Consider the following 17,497-nt stretch of genomic DNA (forward strand, 5'->3'; position numbering starts at 1 on the left):
ACCTCACCCACAGGAAGCGGGTGCACAGGTGCCAATCTGTGTCGGGTTTCGTCACGCAGTTCGATGGTGCCTGAGGATGAAGATGCTGCAGGCGTCCAGAAGAGAAGTGTCCGGTGCGATCCAAGGGTGGATCGAAGTTGAAGGGTACCTGAAAGCAGAGGGGACAGAGCCTGGGTCACTAGCCAGTGACCAGGAAGGAACCAGGAAGGAACCAGGCGATGTCGGGCACAATCAGGTTGATGACGGGTGCCTTGTCTCCGCTGCCACGTGGTCTCTGGGGCACTGAGGATGTCCTGGAGTGGATCACGAGCTGTCCCACGAAGGCTCTCGCTGTTGGCGGTGTCGGCTTCCGGATCGGAGTCAACAAGCCTTGGCAAGGGCAACCCACGCAGGATTCGAAGAAGGCTTAACACTCGGACCAGCAAGGTCAGAGCGGGTGCTCCTTTTCAGGGGAGCGAGGGCCAGTCTGGAGCAACCAGACCAGCTGTGTAAATTCAAGGTTTCGTCGGTACTGGGGCCACTAGCCAACGGGCAGGCGACCGGACCAACGCGTCGAGCAGGAAAATGCAAAAGGGCCCCACGCAGCACTCGACGAGTGTAGAGGGGTGAGCTTCGGTGCACAAGCTGCTCGGGGCTGGAGCTTCTCAAACTCCAATGCACAGCTTCGAGGGAGCCTCGGTTGCTGCACGGTCAGCGCTTCGTGGTTTATCCAAGATGGCCGCTCCCACGCTTCAGGTCGCCTCCACGGGTCTCAGCTCTGCATAGACTGTGGATCGGGCTGTTGGAAGGCAGGAAAGCTGGCTCTTGTCGATCTCTGTTGCTCGAGTTCCGGCGGGAACTGCAACAAAGCAAACGTCGAGGTGCTGGATGGTGCCTGTTTGCACAGGGTGGTCACTCCTTGACCACAAGGGAGATTCTTCAGTCTTCCACGTCGAGTGGGATGTCGAAGGGTCCAGAGTTTCGTTTCATAAGTTTCAGTCAGGATAATCTGATGTGCATTGGCACTGCTCCGACCTATATTCCAAATCTGGGGGCTGGATTACCTGCTAGGTCACTCCTATGGGTGGGACCCAGGAAGGGGGTGGTTACACCCCTTTCCTTTGTCCAGTTTGCCGCCAAGACTGGGGCTGGAGTGCCCCATAACCGGTTTGACTGGAATCTGCCCAGTGACACCTTGTGTGCCCCAGGCAGTGTCTAGTTTCTTTCAACCCTCCCTGCTACAATCCACTATCTCCTGTCTGGGGTGGTGTGACACCTCCCTGTGACAGGAGATCCTTTGATTAAGCGTCCTCTGCCAAGTTTCGGTCAGCAGCAGGAGGCCAGACTCGTGTCTGTGGCAGCAGCATCCATTTTGTGATGCTGGGGCTCTGGTTAGGATTAACCGCGTTTTCAGTAAAGTAACATGTCTTCTCCCTCTAGAAGGGTGGAATGCTACCTCCGTCGCCAGAATTGGCGAGGGGGTAGTATTCCAAAATGTATGACACCAAACACGACATGTTTTGATAAAGCCAAACCAAAGTTAGCAATAACCGCGAGGATTATAATGCACTTAAGAGTATATGGTATGGCAGTATCAGTAGAACAGCTATAAGGAAATGGTTCCGAAAGCTGCAGACAGGCTCAGCTCATGCTAGTGCACCATCTCACATAAAACCAAGCACTCTGCCTCCAGGATTGTTAAGGCCTGCCATAGGAGTGACTTATAGGTATATATGTGTCCAGATATAGGTTTAGACATAGGTATACTATATCTAAGCAAGGGGTGATTACACCACCTTGCCCCAGCTGTGTGAACAGCCAGTTGTGTCGATTTAAGTACCAGCCAGGGGTGGCAAAAGATATGCTGCAGCCCCTGGTAGGCCTTGGATGCACCTATGCCCTTGGCACCTATAGTGCACTGTATAGGGGCTGACAAGGTGTCCAGTACCAAATTGTTTATGTACCTATAGTACATGTCTGTGAATTTAGAGAGAGAACAGCAGGCTGTGGGTCTGATTAGCAGGCCCACAGCCACATTAAGTCGAAAACCAGTGAAGCAAAAAGCAAAAATTGGGGTGACCATAGGATAGCAGACCCTACTCTCCTACACAGATGCTTTACCTTAGAATAGATACCCCAGCAATACCAACCCCGGACGTGGGTCTGCGAACCAAGTTCACACCAGAAAGTCCTGGAAAACAGAACGGCCAAAGAAGCTGTCTCTCCGGACTTAGCTGTCCAGGCAGTAGTGTTTTGTAAATGTGTTCAGCGATGCCCACGTAGCTGCCTGACAGATGTCATACAAAAGGACTCCTCGTCCCAAAGCAGTAGTGGCTGCCGTCGCCCTGTGGGAATGGGCGCGTAGCCCCACTGGAGGCTCCTTTTTTGCTCTGGCTTTAATACACAAAACAATCCATCAAGAGATGGTCCACTTGTGTACGGCCCGACCTTTCATGTAGACAACAAAGAGCTAGTCATCCACCCGGAACTGTGTGGTGCGATCCAGATAGAAGGAAAGCGCACGTTTTGGGTCCAGATGGTGGAGCCTCTCTTCCTCTTTAGAAGGATGTAGAGGCGGAAAGAAGGTGGGCAAAGTGATGGTTTGCCCGATGTAAAAGGAGGTGCCCACCTTGGGAAGAAATGATGGACGAGTTCTTAGGAGAACCTTGTCCGGATGTCCAGCCAGAAAAGGAGGCTTGGATGAAAGAGCCTGGAGCTCGCTCACTCTTCCTTCAGATGTGATGGCTACCAGGAATGCAGACTTAAGAGTTAAGAGTCTTAGAGGACAGTTGTGAAGCGGCTCAAAGGGAACGCAAATCAAATAGGTCAAGACAAAATTCAAGTCCCACTGAGACATTACGAAGGGAATGGGAGGAAAGAGATGAGTAATGCCTTTTAAGAAATGATTCACAACCGGGGATTTGAAGAGAGAAGGCTGATCAGAAAGGCAGAAATGGCCGAAAGATGGCCCTTGATAGTGCCCAGAGCAGAGCCCTGGTGGGCCAAAGAAAGGAGGAACGAGAGAACCTCAGAAAGAGGGGCAGAAAGGGCATCCAAGGCCTTTGCTGCACACCGTGCCACATATTTTTCCATCAGCAGGTGCATACCGTCTTAGTGGAGGGACGTCTGGCTGCCAAGATTACATCACAGACTCCGGGAGGCAAGTCAAATGACTGCCGCCGCTCAATCTCCACGCAAGGAGGTGGAGGTTGGACAGGTTCGTGTGGAGGACCATCCCCTGCTGCTGCGACAGAAGATCCTCCCGAAGAGGCAGTTTGATCGGAGGATCGATGGCAATGTTGAGCAGCTCAGGATACCAGACTCTTCGTGCCCAATCCAGAGCCACGAGAATGACTTGGGCCTGGTCGCGCTTGATTCTCTTCAGCACTCTGGGCAGAAGTGGTATAGGCGGAAAGGCGTTTAGAAGACCGCAACTCCACTCGCAGAGAAACGCGTTGCCTAGCGAGTACTGCCTTGGAAATTCCAACGTGCAGAATTGCTGACAGTGCGCGGTCTCTTCGGTGACGAATAGATCTAACCAAGGCTCTCCCCACTGCTGAAAGAGACCTTGCACCACCTCCGAATGAAGACGCCACTCGTGGTCCATCATGCACCTGTGGCTGAGTTTGTCCGCCCTGGCGTTCAGAGACCCTGCCAGGTGTTGAACGACCAGGGATATGCCCTGATGGGATATGCCCTGATGTTCCAGCCATGTCGAGAGGCGGATGGACTCCTGACATAGGGTTCATGACCCCACACCGCCTGGTTTGTTGCAGTACCCCATGGCTGTGGTGTTGTCCGTGAACACCTGCACTACTCTTCTCCAAACAGAGGGAAGGAAAGCTGTGAGTGCAAGACAGATCACCCGACGCTCTAGAAGGTTGATGCGGTGCTCGGACTCCGACGGAAACCAGAGGCCTCTGATCTCCGCCTCCCCCATGTGACCGACCCATCCCAGAAGGTATGCTTCTGTCACCACTGTGTGTTCTGGTTGAGGAAGGGAGAGGGACCTGCCGTTGACCCAATCCTGGTTCATGAGCCACCACTGCAATTGTCGTGCAGTGCCCTCTTAGATCTGAATGCAATCGGACAGATTCCCCTGATGCTGCACCCACTGGAGCTTCAGGTCCCACTGCAGAGCCCGCATATGCCACCTGGCATGATCGACCAGCAGGATGTGGGAGTCCATGAGGTCCACCAGCCGCAGGGTCATCCTGACCGAAACCCGGGATAGAGGCTGAAAGATCAGAATCATAGCCCGAATATCCCGGACTCGCTGCTCGGGAGGATAAACCCGAACTACACTGTGTCCAGAACCACTCCGATAAAGAGGAGCTTCTGAGAGGGGGTCAGGTGTGACTTCGGCACATTGATGGAAAACCCCAGAGAACGCAGGAGGTTGGCCGTAGTCTGTAAGGTGGGAGGGGACAACCTGGGGCGAGCCCGCCTTCACCAGCCAGTCGTCGAGATAGGGGAAGACTGGAAACCCTGATCTGCGCAGCTGAGCTTCGACCACCGCCATCAGTTTCGTGAACACCCGAAGGGCGCTGGTAAAGCCAAATGGAAGCACAGTAAACTGAAAGTGCTCGTGGCCTTCAGTGAACCGCAGGTAACGCCAGTGTGCTGGCAGGATGGGGATGTGAAAATAAGCATCCTGCAAGTCCAACGCTACCATCCAGTCTCCAGGGTCAAGGGCAGACAAGATCTGAGCGAGCGTCAACATCTTGAACTTCTCCTTCTGGAGAAAGCGGTTGATGTTTCTAAGATCCAAGATAGGACGCAGGCCCCTGTCCTTCTTGGGTACCAGAAATTAGTGGGATTAGCAACCATGACCTACTTCTGGGGGCAGGAACGTGCTCGATGGCTCCCTTGGCCAGGTGAACTGTGACTTCCTGTTGGAGAAGGCCCAGACGATCCTCCGACATACGATGGTACTGAGGTGGCATGGCTGGAGGGGTAGCTTCGAAGGGGAGGGAGTAACCCCTTCGGACTATCTGCAAAACCCACCTGTCCGATGTGATGGTGCGACAGTGGGGGAGGTGATGGCGGATCCTGCCGCCCACTGGTGAATGATGGGCCTGAAATGTCAGACTAGGAAGGTCTGGAGGCTGAAGCAGAGGCGGGGTTGGTGAACTAGCCTGCCCGCTGGCCCCTAGAATCATGGCGGTGGTTACATGTCTTGCAATCAAAAAGAGACAGAGGAACTAGAACAGCTAGTTCGTTTCCCCTGGGGTTAAATGAGTAAACAACAAGAACTAGCTATTAGGGTAGTGTTTGCGTACTCTGTGTTTAGTATGGGAAACCATTTGGTTTATTAGGCAGGCCCTCACCCATCAGCCTAGTTGGTGGCATGCTTCATCATCGGGTCCCACCCGAGGCACCGAGTGTGCCTCAGGTGTGCTGCGACGCCAGGCTACTGCAGAGCGGGTTTTTGGAACGTGAGTGTGCTGTGCTGATGTGCTGCGTGAGGTTTAAAATGCTGTCTCCTTGGGGTCCCAAAACAGTAAGTTTATTGGTGGGCCCCAGGCAGAAATTAAAAACAAAGGCTAAGGACGTGTAGGGGTAGACTTATGGTCTCCCACGTCCAGTGTGGTCGACTAGTATCAGCCAGGCCTTCTATTTAAACTGGCTTTCATCAGGACCTTTTATGTGTGGGTGTATTTACAGGGATACATATGATTCAGTACCCTGAATGTGTGGCACACGCTAAGGTGCTCTATATGTGAAAGGTGTTTCTTCTCAGTTCGTACCTGTAAGGAAAAGGAAGGCCAAGACAAACAGAAAGAACACATATTGTTTAAAATACGCAAATTGTTCAACCACATGTATTGTGGCAGGGCGCCTGGTGCCTAAAAGTGGGCGGATAAGGCACGGGTGTCCGGCGCTTGTGGCGAAACGTGGTAAATGCCGGTTTGGTGAGATATGCGGTAATAGTGCTAATATCTAAATGCGGCATATTGTGGTGAAATTGCGGCGAGAGAAAGATGCACTTTTATTGGTAATGTTGTGCTTACTCCTATCTACAGGGGACAAACTCCAAAGATCTTCTGCCGGTAGGTCGGGACTCTATGCACTCTTAAAAGTTAAAAGAGAAGAAAGAAAGGTTATGAGTAGTTGTGGCTAAGTGCTAGGAGCGGTAATGTCCTGCTCGCACAGTCACGGCCAAAGGCAGCGCGACTGGCGGCTGTACCGCGAGCTTGGCAAAGCCTTCCCACTTACTTGCTATGGTCTCCTGACCCGCTGAAACACCTGTCCTCCGGCCGAGGGATCCGTAGTAAATGAGCTCCTGTGGCCGGCATGTTAAATACCCAGTGTTGGATGCAGGTGTTGCTCGTTAGAAGCTGGGCGGGGCTTGTGTGAGTAGCGTTTCCTCAGCTGCAATTGGTGCGCTCATAGTGGGCGTGTCTCAATGTGAGCAGCGTCTCAGAAGGAAACATAGAAGACATACTCTCGAGCCCTACTGCGCCAGAACTATGATGGTAAAAGAGTTCGAGGCATTTTCCCTAGCATTTTAAAGGTTTTGTTAAAAACAGCAAGGGGTCTTCACTAATATTCAGAGTGATATACCAAAACAATATGAGTGATGGTAAAATGGATGCGTGGTGTTGTTTGGGCAAAAATATGCGTAGACAAAAATACGCGTGGACTTGCCAGTGTGTCTGAATGTGGCGTCCATAATGTTATGGTATGAATATGGTTGGGCCATTAAAAGGCGCGTGTGTGTTGCTAAGCCCATGGTGAAATAGGACGGGGTTGTCACTACATGCTGTTTAGGGGGTATTTTCCCAAGATGGGTTGCCAGAACTATATAAAATGGTGAACAGACGTGTGGTGCTGTCTGGGCAAGGATGCGTGCGCTTGCTGGTGGTTGCCCTGTGCCTGAGTATGGCGTCCATAATGTTGGGCCATTGCAGGCGCGTGTACAGAGCTAAGCGCGTAACGGCCCATGGTTGCCGCCTCATAATGTATTGGATTAGCTACAGCTTTGTAGGGGGGGGAGTGATGCCACGTAAGTGGCTAGTCATGTCCCATGTAAGGAATGTGTGGCTATCATAAGTACTGGTGATTCAGGGTGTACAGGCCGGGTGTCTGAGGTATCAAGGGGTGCCGACGGGGTCAAAGTCTCGTTATCAATAGGCATCCTGTCACTTGTTTAGGCTATTCCACGGAATATTGTCATTGAGGCCTTCAAGGTGAGTGTATAATCTGTAAATCCAGCGTTGTTCCTTCAGTAATAGGTTTTTCTCATTGTCTGTCGGTTGAACAGGGATTTGCTCAATTACTGTCCACCGTATGTCATTAGGTGTGTGCCCTGTTTGGAGGAAACGGTCCATGAGTTTGCTGTTAGTTTTTTTACACCGGATAGTGCTTCGGTGCTCCGTGATACGTGTACGCACTTTCCTTGTGGTCATTCCCACGTATCTCAATTGGCATGGACATACAATTAGATATATAAGGTTTGCCGAATTGCAATTGGTATGTTTCAATTGGTGCCATGTTCTCCCTGGTTCCAGGTCTAGGGTCTTGCTGTGGTGAGTGAGATGACAGATGCTGCAGTCACCGCAGGGGTAGTGACCTGTGACTCTGGGTAGCCCTCATGTGGTGTGTATTATGGGGAGTGTGGTAGGCTCCCTTTTCTTAGGTCGTGTGGCCACTAGTTGATCCCTTATGCTGGTGGATTATTTGTAGGCAAAAAGAGTTTGTTCCCATTTGCGGTTTCCCGTGTTCAGGATCCTCCAACTTGGGTGGAAATGCTGTTATAGGTTGTGACACAAGTGAGTGGGGGGGTATATTTTGGTCTATCTGGTGTCTCCAATAGGGCCTCTCGGTTTTGTTTTTTTGCACGTTTTTTGGTGTTTTCTATAATTCTCTTTGGGTAGCCACGTTGTTGTAATTTCTTGGCTAGATCACTGGCCTGTTTGTTGTAGTCCTGTCTGGTGCTGCAATTACGCCTGATGCGTAAAAATTGCCCGAAGGGCAGGTTTTCCCTGAGTGGACGAGGGTGGAAGCTTCCAAATTGGAGTAATGAGTTCCTAGCCGTCGGTTTGTAGTAGGTTGTGGTGGCAAGTTTGCCATCTCTGGGTTCAATCAGTAAGTCAAGGAACGGTAATTCTTTGCGGCTGCTTGTGGCTGTAAAGCGCAGGACCTGGTCTTGCTTGTTCAGCCAGGTAAGGAAGAGGCTCAGTGCTTCCTCACTGTCATTCCAGATTAATAGGACATCGTCGATGTAGCGGCGCCAAAAGGCCATTGAGCCTTTGAACGAGTTGGCGGGTGACAGGATGTGTGTTAGTTCCAGGTTGTAGACGTAGAGTCCGGCCACACTGGGGGCAAAAACGCTGCCCCTAGAGGTGCCATTGGTTTGAAGGTAGTATGTGCCTTCAAATTCAAAATAGTTCTCCTTGAGAGCTAATCTTGCGCAATCCAGAATGAACTCTCTGGGTGTTGTGTACTCCCATTGGCATCTTGTGAGCGTTTCCTCAAGTAGTTAGAGTGTGGCATCCTGGGGTAAGCTAGTGTACAGGTCCCCAGCCGGACGAAGGTTGGGGAACATGCATCGGCCTGTGGCTCTGGGTGGGACGTAGGGGGGAATCCCTTCCGTAGCCATGAAAGGGGCGAAAAGCAAACTGCTCAGGGTGGCTGGAGAGGCCCAAGGACTTGGCCGTAGTCCATGAGTCCTAGAAATGCTCTAGAGCGTGGTCTGCTTTGTTGCCAAAAAGGTGACGGCCATCAAAGGGCATGTCCATAAGGGTGTTCTGGACTTCCCCAGAAAAGCCAGTTGATCTCATCCAGGCGTAGCGTTGAAGGGCTACCGACGTGGAAATCGTCCTGCCTAGAGAGTCGGCGGTATCCAGCACACAACGGATGGTAAACTTTGCTGCGTCCCTCCCAGCGAGAACTGCCTGGGAGAGTACGGTCCGGGCCTCCTCTGGACACAACCGTGTCCCACACAGAGTGGGAATAACGGTCCAATAGACATGCAGTGTGTACCGACCACAGTCCCTGTAGGAAGGTGGATATCTGACTATGTTTACCCCAACTTTTTGCTTAGTGGTTTGCTTTTTTTTTTACTTAGTTGGCCTGGGATCCTGCTATTCAGGGCCCCAGGCTATCTGCTCTCCCTATAAAATGGACTCCATGTACTTTAGGTACATACTTGATTGGGTATTGGGTCACCTTTGTGAGCCCCTGTATAGTGTACCATAGGTACCCAGGGCATAGGTGCATCCAAGGCCTACCAGGGGCTGCAGTAGGTATTATGCCACCCCTGGCTGGCCATCCAAACTGACACCACAGGCTGATCACTCAGCTTGGGTAAGGTGGTGTAATCACCCCTTACTTGGATATAGTATATCTATATCTACTCATATATATAGACACATATACACCTATAAGTCACTTGTATGGCAGGCCTTGACATTCCTGAAGGCAGAGTGCTTGGTTTTATGTGAGAGGGTGCCCTAGCATGAGCTGAGCCCTTCTGCAGCTTTCGGAACCATCTCCTTATAGCTGTTCCATGATATAGCCATACCATATACTCTTAAGTGCATTATAATCCTCACGGTTAATGCTAACTTTGGTTTGGCTTTATCAAAACATGTTGTGTAAGGTGTCAAACACTTTGGAATACTATCCCTCCCGCCAGTTCTGGCGCCGGGGGGGAGCATTCCACCCTTCTAGAGGGAAAAGACATGTAGTTACTGCTTTACCCGGTTAAAGTTAAACAGAGCCTCAGCATCACAAAATGGATGCTGCTGCGCCAGACACAAGTCTGACCTCCTGTTGCTGGGGGAAACTTCAGCAAGGGAGGCTTGGACAATAGGTTTCCTGTCGAAGGAGGTGCTAGCACCTCCCCAGACAGCCTGTAGTGTATTGGGGCAGGGTGGGTTGAATGGAAAGATGCTTTTCCAGACACTGCCTGGGGCACACAAGGTGCTCCATGCATAGCCCGGTTCAAACCAGTTGCTGGGACACTCCAGCCCCGCTCTGGCATGAAACTGGACAAAGGGAAAGGGGTGTAACCACCCCCTTCTAAGGTCCACCCATAGGAGGGACCTAGTAGGTAATCCAGCCCATTTCTTTAGTATAAAGATATGTGCTGTGTCCCCAGAACTTTAGATAATCCGGGAATGAAACTTTGATACAAACTCTTGGACCTTCGACGTTCTATACCGACTAGAAGACTGAAGACATCTCCCTTGTGGTCAAGGAGTGACCACCCTGTGCAAACAGGCACCACCACCACCAGTAACTTGCCGGTCTGCTTTGTCGACGCTACCGCCGGATCCCGAGAACTCAGCGACACAGGAACTGGACTCTCAGACTTCTCTGACTCCGACCCACATCCACAGCAAAGCTGAGACCCGTGGCGGACACGAGAGACGTGGGACCGGACACCCTGAATATCTTGCATTTTGCTAACAGTGCAACTACCAAGGCACCCTCGCAGTTGTGCATTGGGGTATGAGAAGTCCCAGACCAGAGCGCCATTTGCACCAAAGCTCAGCCCTCCACACTCCACGAGTGCCGCGTGGGGCCCGCTCTTGCATTTCAGCTTAACGTGTCTTCACGGTTTCTAGCCCGCTGGCTAGTTACCCCTCCGAAGACCTTCCTTTGAAACCAAACTGCGTTCCTTGTAGCTCCAGGCTTGCTCCAGCTTCCCTGCAAAGGAGGAGCTCACCAGAACTTGCTGGTCTGCTCCGAAGCCAATCTTCACTTCCTGTGTGGATTGCGGTTACCAAGGCTTGTTGGGTCCAGTCCGGATACAGACACCGCAGTCAACTAGATCCTTCGTGGGACAGCTCGAATCCAGCTCCTGGTCGTCGTCGACACCTCCTGGTCCTCGTGGCTGCAGAGACAAGCTTCACCTCTTCACCTGAAATCAACTCGACATCGCCTGGTTCCTTCCTGGTCACTGGCTAGTGACCCAGACTCTGTCCCCTCTGCTTTCAGGTTCTTCTCGTCTCCGATCCACCCTTGGATCCACCCGGACACTTTTCCTCCGGTCACCTGCAGCATTTCTTTGCAGATCTCCATAGAAAACATCGACGAAACCCGACACGAAAAGACACCTATGCACCCGGCTTCCCTGGGTGAGGTAACTCGAGTACTCCGTTGCTCCCGTGGGTCTAGACTCTCGAAATGTCATAGTTTAAAGGGGTTTTACCATAGCCCATCCGGAAGTGTCTTAAAACTGTAACTTTGCAACTTCTTCATTCTCCATTATAAGTCAATGATAACTCGCGACTGGGTTTAGACACTGCACGCGTCTCCCGTGGGTCTCCTACTTCCTAACCTTTGGTTGTCTCGTGTAGCCCCAGCGATTCCCTAGGCCCTAAGCCTATTCACTGTTTCTGAAGTGGTCCTTATACCACTTACTTAGTATATGGTTTTTGAGGCCCCTAGGGCATAACTGTATTTGTGCAACTTATAGTATGCTAATTGAGTAACTTGTAATGTATTTCGATCTCTGACCTCATAAAGAGTGCAGAGGGGTTGTGTTAGAAATAAATACATATATATTTGATATATACCTTGTGTGATGTCCTTTCATTTGGTATTCAATGGAATATAATTGGTAAAACAGGTTGCTTTACATGCTCTCTGAAGTTTTAGCTTAGGACTGCTGATCCATGCTACCACTTGGATAGCTTGTCTATAAGGTTGACTTTACAACCACCATCAATACGGGTCGTTTAGACTGGTGCAAGGTGTCCACTAGAAGAACGGACATCATATGCCAGGCTAACTTCTCACAGTCCCAAGCTGGCAGAAGAAAAAATCTTCTTCCCAAGATTATCAAGCTTCTTGGATTTACTATCTGGTGGAGCTTTTGGGAATGCACTCTTGGAAGTAGAGGCTTGGACCACCAAGCTTTCAGGGGTGTAGGGAGCTCGAGGTGGAGAGCCTCGGCCGCCCTTCGCAACACCACTGCATAGGAAGCTCCCTCCTCCGTAGCCACAGTAGGAGGAGACAGCAAGCCAAGGTCAGGGAATGTATCAAGACCACTGGCCTCCCCTAGGTCCTCTCTCCAGTCCAGGTGATAATCCAACTGGTCGGTTAGAGGGTCACCTGACCCCTCCCAGTCCTCCTCCTCGTCCTCTTGGTGCCAATCTGGCCTGAAAGGGACCCCAGGAGTGAACAAGGGCACGAAAACCCCACTCAGCGCCAGAAACAGCATCGGACGACGCTGGTCCGGCTCTGTGTCCACATCAGGATGGAGGCAAGCGTCGAGTGCCGGAGGAAGCGGCACCGGTGGAGGTGTAATGAGGTAAACCGACGCCGATCCGGATCTAGGCCTGGATCTATGGGGGCCCTTTGGCGCCGGGGCCAGAGCCGCCGCCGGAGAAGGCCTAGGACCCCCAACTGAGTCTGCGGGGCCCGAAGGCACGCCAGCGGAGTCGGGCTGCCCAAAGATGCCATAGATCGCCTCGAAAAAATGACGAAGCTGGGCTGGCGTCGCTCCGGGTCCCGGGAAGGGAGGGAAACTCGGAGTCGGCCCTTCATGCTCTGTACACCCAGAGCTGCGGGAGGGGCACCGCCCACATCCCTTGTCTCGTCAGCCGACCGACAGGGAGAAGTTGAAGAGCGACAATGCTTTTTCGACTTCTTCTTCTGCTTCGACTTACCTGACCCCAAGTGCGTAGACTTGGATGACAACTGCTGATGGCTCCGTGACCGGTCCCTGGACCTCCCTCGTGACCGGGACTTCAAATAGAGAACAAAATGCAACACTTATTAAATGTAACAGTGTAAACCAGTAGTAACCAATGGCAGAGCAAGCCTTGCCACAGTCAAATGTGACTTTGGTGTTTTTGCACTGCCAGTGCATGCAAAACATTAAGTATACATGTCCTACCTCTTAAATACCATGCACCCTGCCGTACGGGCAGTTTGGGCTTACCTTAGGGGTGTCTTCTGAGTATTAAAAGGGAAAGTTTAGGTCTGGCAAATGGTTTGTTTTTTAAGGTCGAATAGCAATTTGAAAATGCATACCCACGCTGCTGTGGCAGGCATGTAGTGCCATATACTAGGGAATTAGAGTAAATTAAATGTGCTACTTTTACCATGTTGGAAAAAGAGAGCACAAGCACTTTACACAGGTTAGCAGGGGTAAGTGCAGAGATTTATAATCAACAAAAATAAGGTTCAACAAAAAGGCAAAAAATCCCAGGTGACCATGCAAGAAGGGCAAATTTCCAACAACATTGCTTCAGAAGTGGACTTCAGAGAGTGTCCATCAAGAGAATGAGCCCTTTTTAGATGGTCTTGAGAAACCTTCTAAATCTTCATCCGATGATGGGACGTCTCTAGATTTTGCTTTCTGAAGATAGAGCAAAAGTCTACCATCTGTCCTAAAGGTTTTTGTGGAAAATGTAAAGCACCTGGGGAAAATAGTCACTGGGCAATTACAAGATTACATTGCTAAAAATGATCATGCATTCTTTAACCTCATGGTTAGGACAGGGGCAACAACATGCATTCTTTATGTGAATATTTAGAATGCAGTCTCTTTTTAATACAGGTTCCATAAAGTCTGATGAGAGCTGGATTGGAAGTGTCACACATGGTCTGCTTAAACCAGCGGTTAAATCTGAGGGGTGTTGTCTGAGCTTGAATATGATTGGTTGAAGTCTGATTCTTCTGAAATGATGTGAATAGGTTAATGCTGTGATCATATTAAAGCTTTCAATGCTATGTTTGACATTCCACTGCTCAGTAGGACTACTGTGCGACTCCAAGCTCGGCGACAGGGACGATTCAAGCATGATGATTCAAGTATGGGAATCCATGAAAGTTCCGATAATGGAGAAACCAAAAAATTTACAACTTTTCATAACAACTACCTAGAAAATACTGGACATCATTCTGCAGCAGTCAATTCCAGATTTGATAATGTGTAGTGAAACTAGTGCAACATTCAATCCTCCCACAGCAGGTACCATTAGCTTGAAAATAGACTGCACCAAAGGCCTTATGCTGCAGAAAACCCTTTTAAATGAGGGACAAATACACCGTTGCTGGAAGATCTGCAAAAGAAGTTTCGCATCAACATGGACATTTCTTTCACCAAGTAGATAAATTCTCAATTAAGCGTTTACATGTGTTATCTCCTCCCTGAATAAATCTGCCTAACTCTCAAACCGCTGCATTTTGCAAATATTCTTCTCTTCGCAACTGCCAACCAAGTAACTCTGAGCAACCTCCTCGCCATTATTCTACTTCTATTGTAAAGTTCCTGTTATTTCATTTCCTATATAGTTTGTCAAAACTGGTTCATTTTTTGGGGTGAAGTCCACACTATGGAAATACAGTTAATAAATGGAAAAATAAGCTACCTGTTCAAAACAAGTAAACCTTTAAAAATGTTGTAGAAAGTTCCTTAGCTTAAATATCAAGGTACACATCAAAACACTTTTATTAACATGCCACTTTACATTTCATTTCAGTCACACTGGAAAAACTTTGCTTGACAAGTTAGACACAACTGAGATCTTTGGCAAAAACATGTAAGAGACTTATTCCTTCGAATCAGTGGGTGACCTGTACTCCTCTAGAGCTCACTGTGTATTTAAAGAAGTGCAGAACGACTATGGACTTCCTTTAGAACAGTTGCTTACATACTGTAGACTGACATATGTCATCAAAATGCTGTGGGACTCTAGTAGTATCGAACCATCCACAGACGATATATTACTGACCCTCCTAACCTGGGGTGTGGTACGTAGGATGATATCACACTTATAAAACATTGTAGTGTGAACATTGGGAAACCACTCACAGAGATAAATAAGTACAAGAAGGAAGGCCCTGGTCACGGTCCCACAGATCCACAAGACTAGAGCTGGAGGAAAAGCCTTCTCCTACATTGCCACCAAGATCTGAAACACCCTACCTGTCCACCTCAGGCAATCTCCGTCGCTAACCCAATTCAGGAAGGACCTAAAGACCTGCCTCTTCGACTGAAGCCTGGCGCCCAGCCAGATCAGCGCCTTAAGACCTTCACGGGTGAGTAGGCACACTATATAAACCCCTGATTGATTGAAGAGAGTTTAGGGATGAAGAATTGGTAAAAATTACAATGCACTCAGTCTTAGTATCAAGAAACAGCAGATGTAAATGTATACAGTTTAATTACTGCCAGCACACCTACCACATCCCTACTAGGCAGTGAATCCCCAGATGCAGCCTTCTTTCATATGGTATGGGATTAATCAGAGATGACAAGATACTGGGATATGGTTGTACACCATGTTAACATGGCTCTGGGAGAATGACTGACAGTGTTGCTGGGGTATTTCTTTTTAGACTTTTCCCATGTTTGGGACCTTATAAAAGCAAGAGCAAATTAACATTAGCGTTACTATTAGCCAAGCGCAATATAGCCAGGGACTGAAAATAACCTAAAGCATCGCCAATAAAGAAATGGCCAGATGGACCTCATCCGAGATAGCATTTCTACATAACATATCTATAGAAACAACCGAAGGCATCCAATTGGAGACCTGGGAACAAGTTGCCAGGTGCCATGCTCCCTGGAAACATTATACCAAGACTGGACCGAGGACATGACAAAACGCTTTCATGCCCTAGTGAATGACCTACATTAACTCATGTAACTTTCATCTAGGTAGCTATATTCACCAGGAATTGGCTACTGAACCAATGTATGGTATAGGGCTTGCAAAGTGAAAATCACCTCCTGACTTCTGTAGAAACTCCTAGTTCCTGCTAATGACCTATTCATGACAGACTAGAGAATGTATATTTTTTGTGACTTTGTGACTTCACATGGTAGGGGTAATTGTTTTTTTGATTGGGAAAAAAAATAATGCAATCAATTAAGTTTATAAAAACAGAAAATGTATAATGTCTTTTGCATTCTATGACTAAGACAAATATCACAATAGCACAGGCATCTTAATATAAAAGAGGCAGTTGCTCACCTTTTGTAAAATCTTCCAGACTTTCTGATAAAATCCCACTGGTACCCTATTGAGAGCCCCGTCCAGCCGTCTCCTGCGCAGCCACTGACCCTGATGGCTATGGGTAGAATGGTCATCGGCAAAACCAGACATGTCTCCAGAAATTGACATTCCAGGTTTCTTCAAATGCAAGGAAAGAGATTACTTAAATGTTTAAAAAGAGGATCTTCGACAATAAGCATTTTTTTTCAAACATCAGACATCAAGTATACCCCTTTGCAGTAGAGTAGTGTAATTGGTGTGTAATTTAATTACCTTATTCCGGCAAATAGATAATGCTGCCAAGCTTTACAGGTTTGCCGTTAAGGTGCGGTCAGAAAATCTATATGCAAATTATGCACAAGGTTTGTCTGAATCTTGAAGCAAGTTTACAGAACTGCCTAAAACAAATGAAAATGCTAAAATCCGGAAAATGGATGAACTTGTAACAAGGGTTGTCCAGCTAGGCTATATTCACTACAGATGTACATTCAGAATATCCTCTAGTGTAAACATGAATTTTTGATTGACCGTAAGCCTGAAATGATTAAAACCAATTTCATCATATTGCCGAACCACTGCTGTCCCATTTGAGTTTCCTCCAGCATTTACACAAGGTCTTAAGAATTTGCCTAATGAAAATTGATGAAGCAGGATTTCAGCAATTCATTGCAATCAGCTTTTTAGGTCTCGTTCCTAGCGTTGCTGTGCGCAGCGCGAGATTTCTTGTAGGGGGTTTGAAAACTGACCTAGGAATCGCACACGCTCTTGTGTGTGCTATTTGTTTTGGGCCAGGCTATTGGCCTTTGCGTGCGTCTTTTTACCAAAGACAGCACGCAATTGGCCAAAGGCGGGAGCATTGCTCCGCCCATGGCATATTGGTGTCTGTTACCCGCACGGCTGGCATCATGTGGTTTTAATTATCATGCCCAGACATGGGCGCGATAATTAAAGCCATGCGCTGTGGCGCGCACGCGCACCACTCGCAGGCTTGTTCTTTTTTGGATCCATTTTACAGGGAAGCAACTTTACATTTTGATACATTGAATCGATATGAGCCCATATGATTTTGTTTGTGTATTATGCTAAATGAAAGAACTGTTTTCTATATAATAGTTTTGCCTACGATGCTCTGTATGTTCAATTAATTCGTTATTTTCATATTGGGGATTTTTCCCGGGGTGTTGCAAACGGTAAGCATTTCACACTCTGCACCCTCCAAGGAATTAATTATTTCTCCCTTGTGTACGCTCTATTTATTTTCTCCAATGTCGCTGGTGTCCACAAAGGCCACCTTGCGTTTAATTTTTAGAATCTAAAGTGCTATGTATACGAAACATAAGAAAACAAGTTACTTACCTGTAACTTTAGTTCCCCAGTATTGGTAACTTTCATAGATTCCCATGCTTTTGTATCATTCCCCGTCGTCGGAATGGGAGTCTAGGTAACAAAAATAACATAGCAGTAGGCACAAAAGAGAAAGAAAAAGGCCTGGGCCTCATTCCCTTTTGTAGCCCATCACTCTCTTTGTGTAAAAGAGACCAAACTTAGGCATC

General features: G+C 48.6%; 1 protein-coding gene across 4 annotated transcripts in view; it reads right to left on the reverse strand.

Moving 5' to 3' along the window:
- Nucleotides 1–17,497, reverse strand: part of PHKA1 (phosphorylase kinase regulatory subunit alpha 1) — a 1,063,236-nt gene that overhangs the window by 144,585 nt on the left and 901,154 nt on the right. For all 4 annotated transcript variants that reach the window (XM_078663812.1, XM_078663811.1, XM_078663813.1 and 1 more), the window contains one exon: nt 15,924–16,082. In XM_078663812.1, the coding sequence (XP_078519938.1) occupies nt 15,924–16,082 (159 nt within the window). The remainder of the gene's footprint in view (nt 1–15,923; nt 16,083–17,497) is intronic.

This window comes from Lissotriton helveticus, chromosome 10, assembly GCF_964261635.1.
Source record: "Lissotriton helveticus chromosome 10, aLisHel1.1, whole genome shotgun sequence".
Taxonomy (NCBI): Eukaryota; Metazoa; Chordata; class Amphibia; order Caudata; family Salamandridae; genus Lissotriton; species Lissotriton helveticus.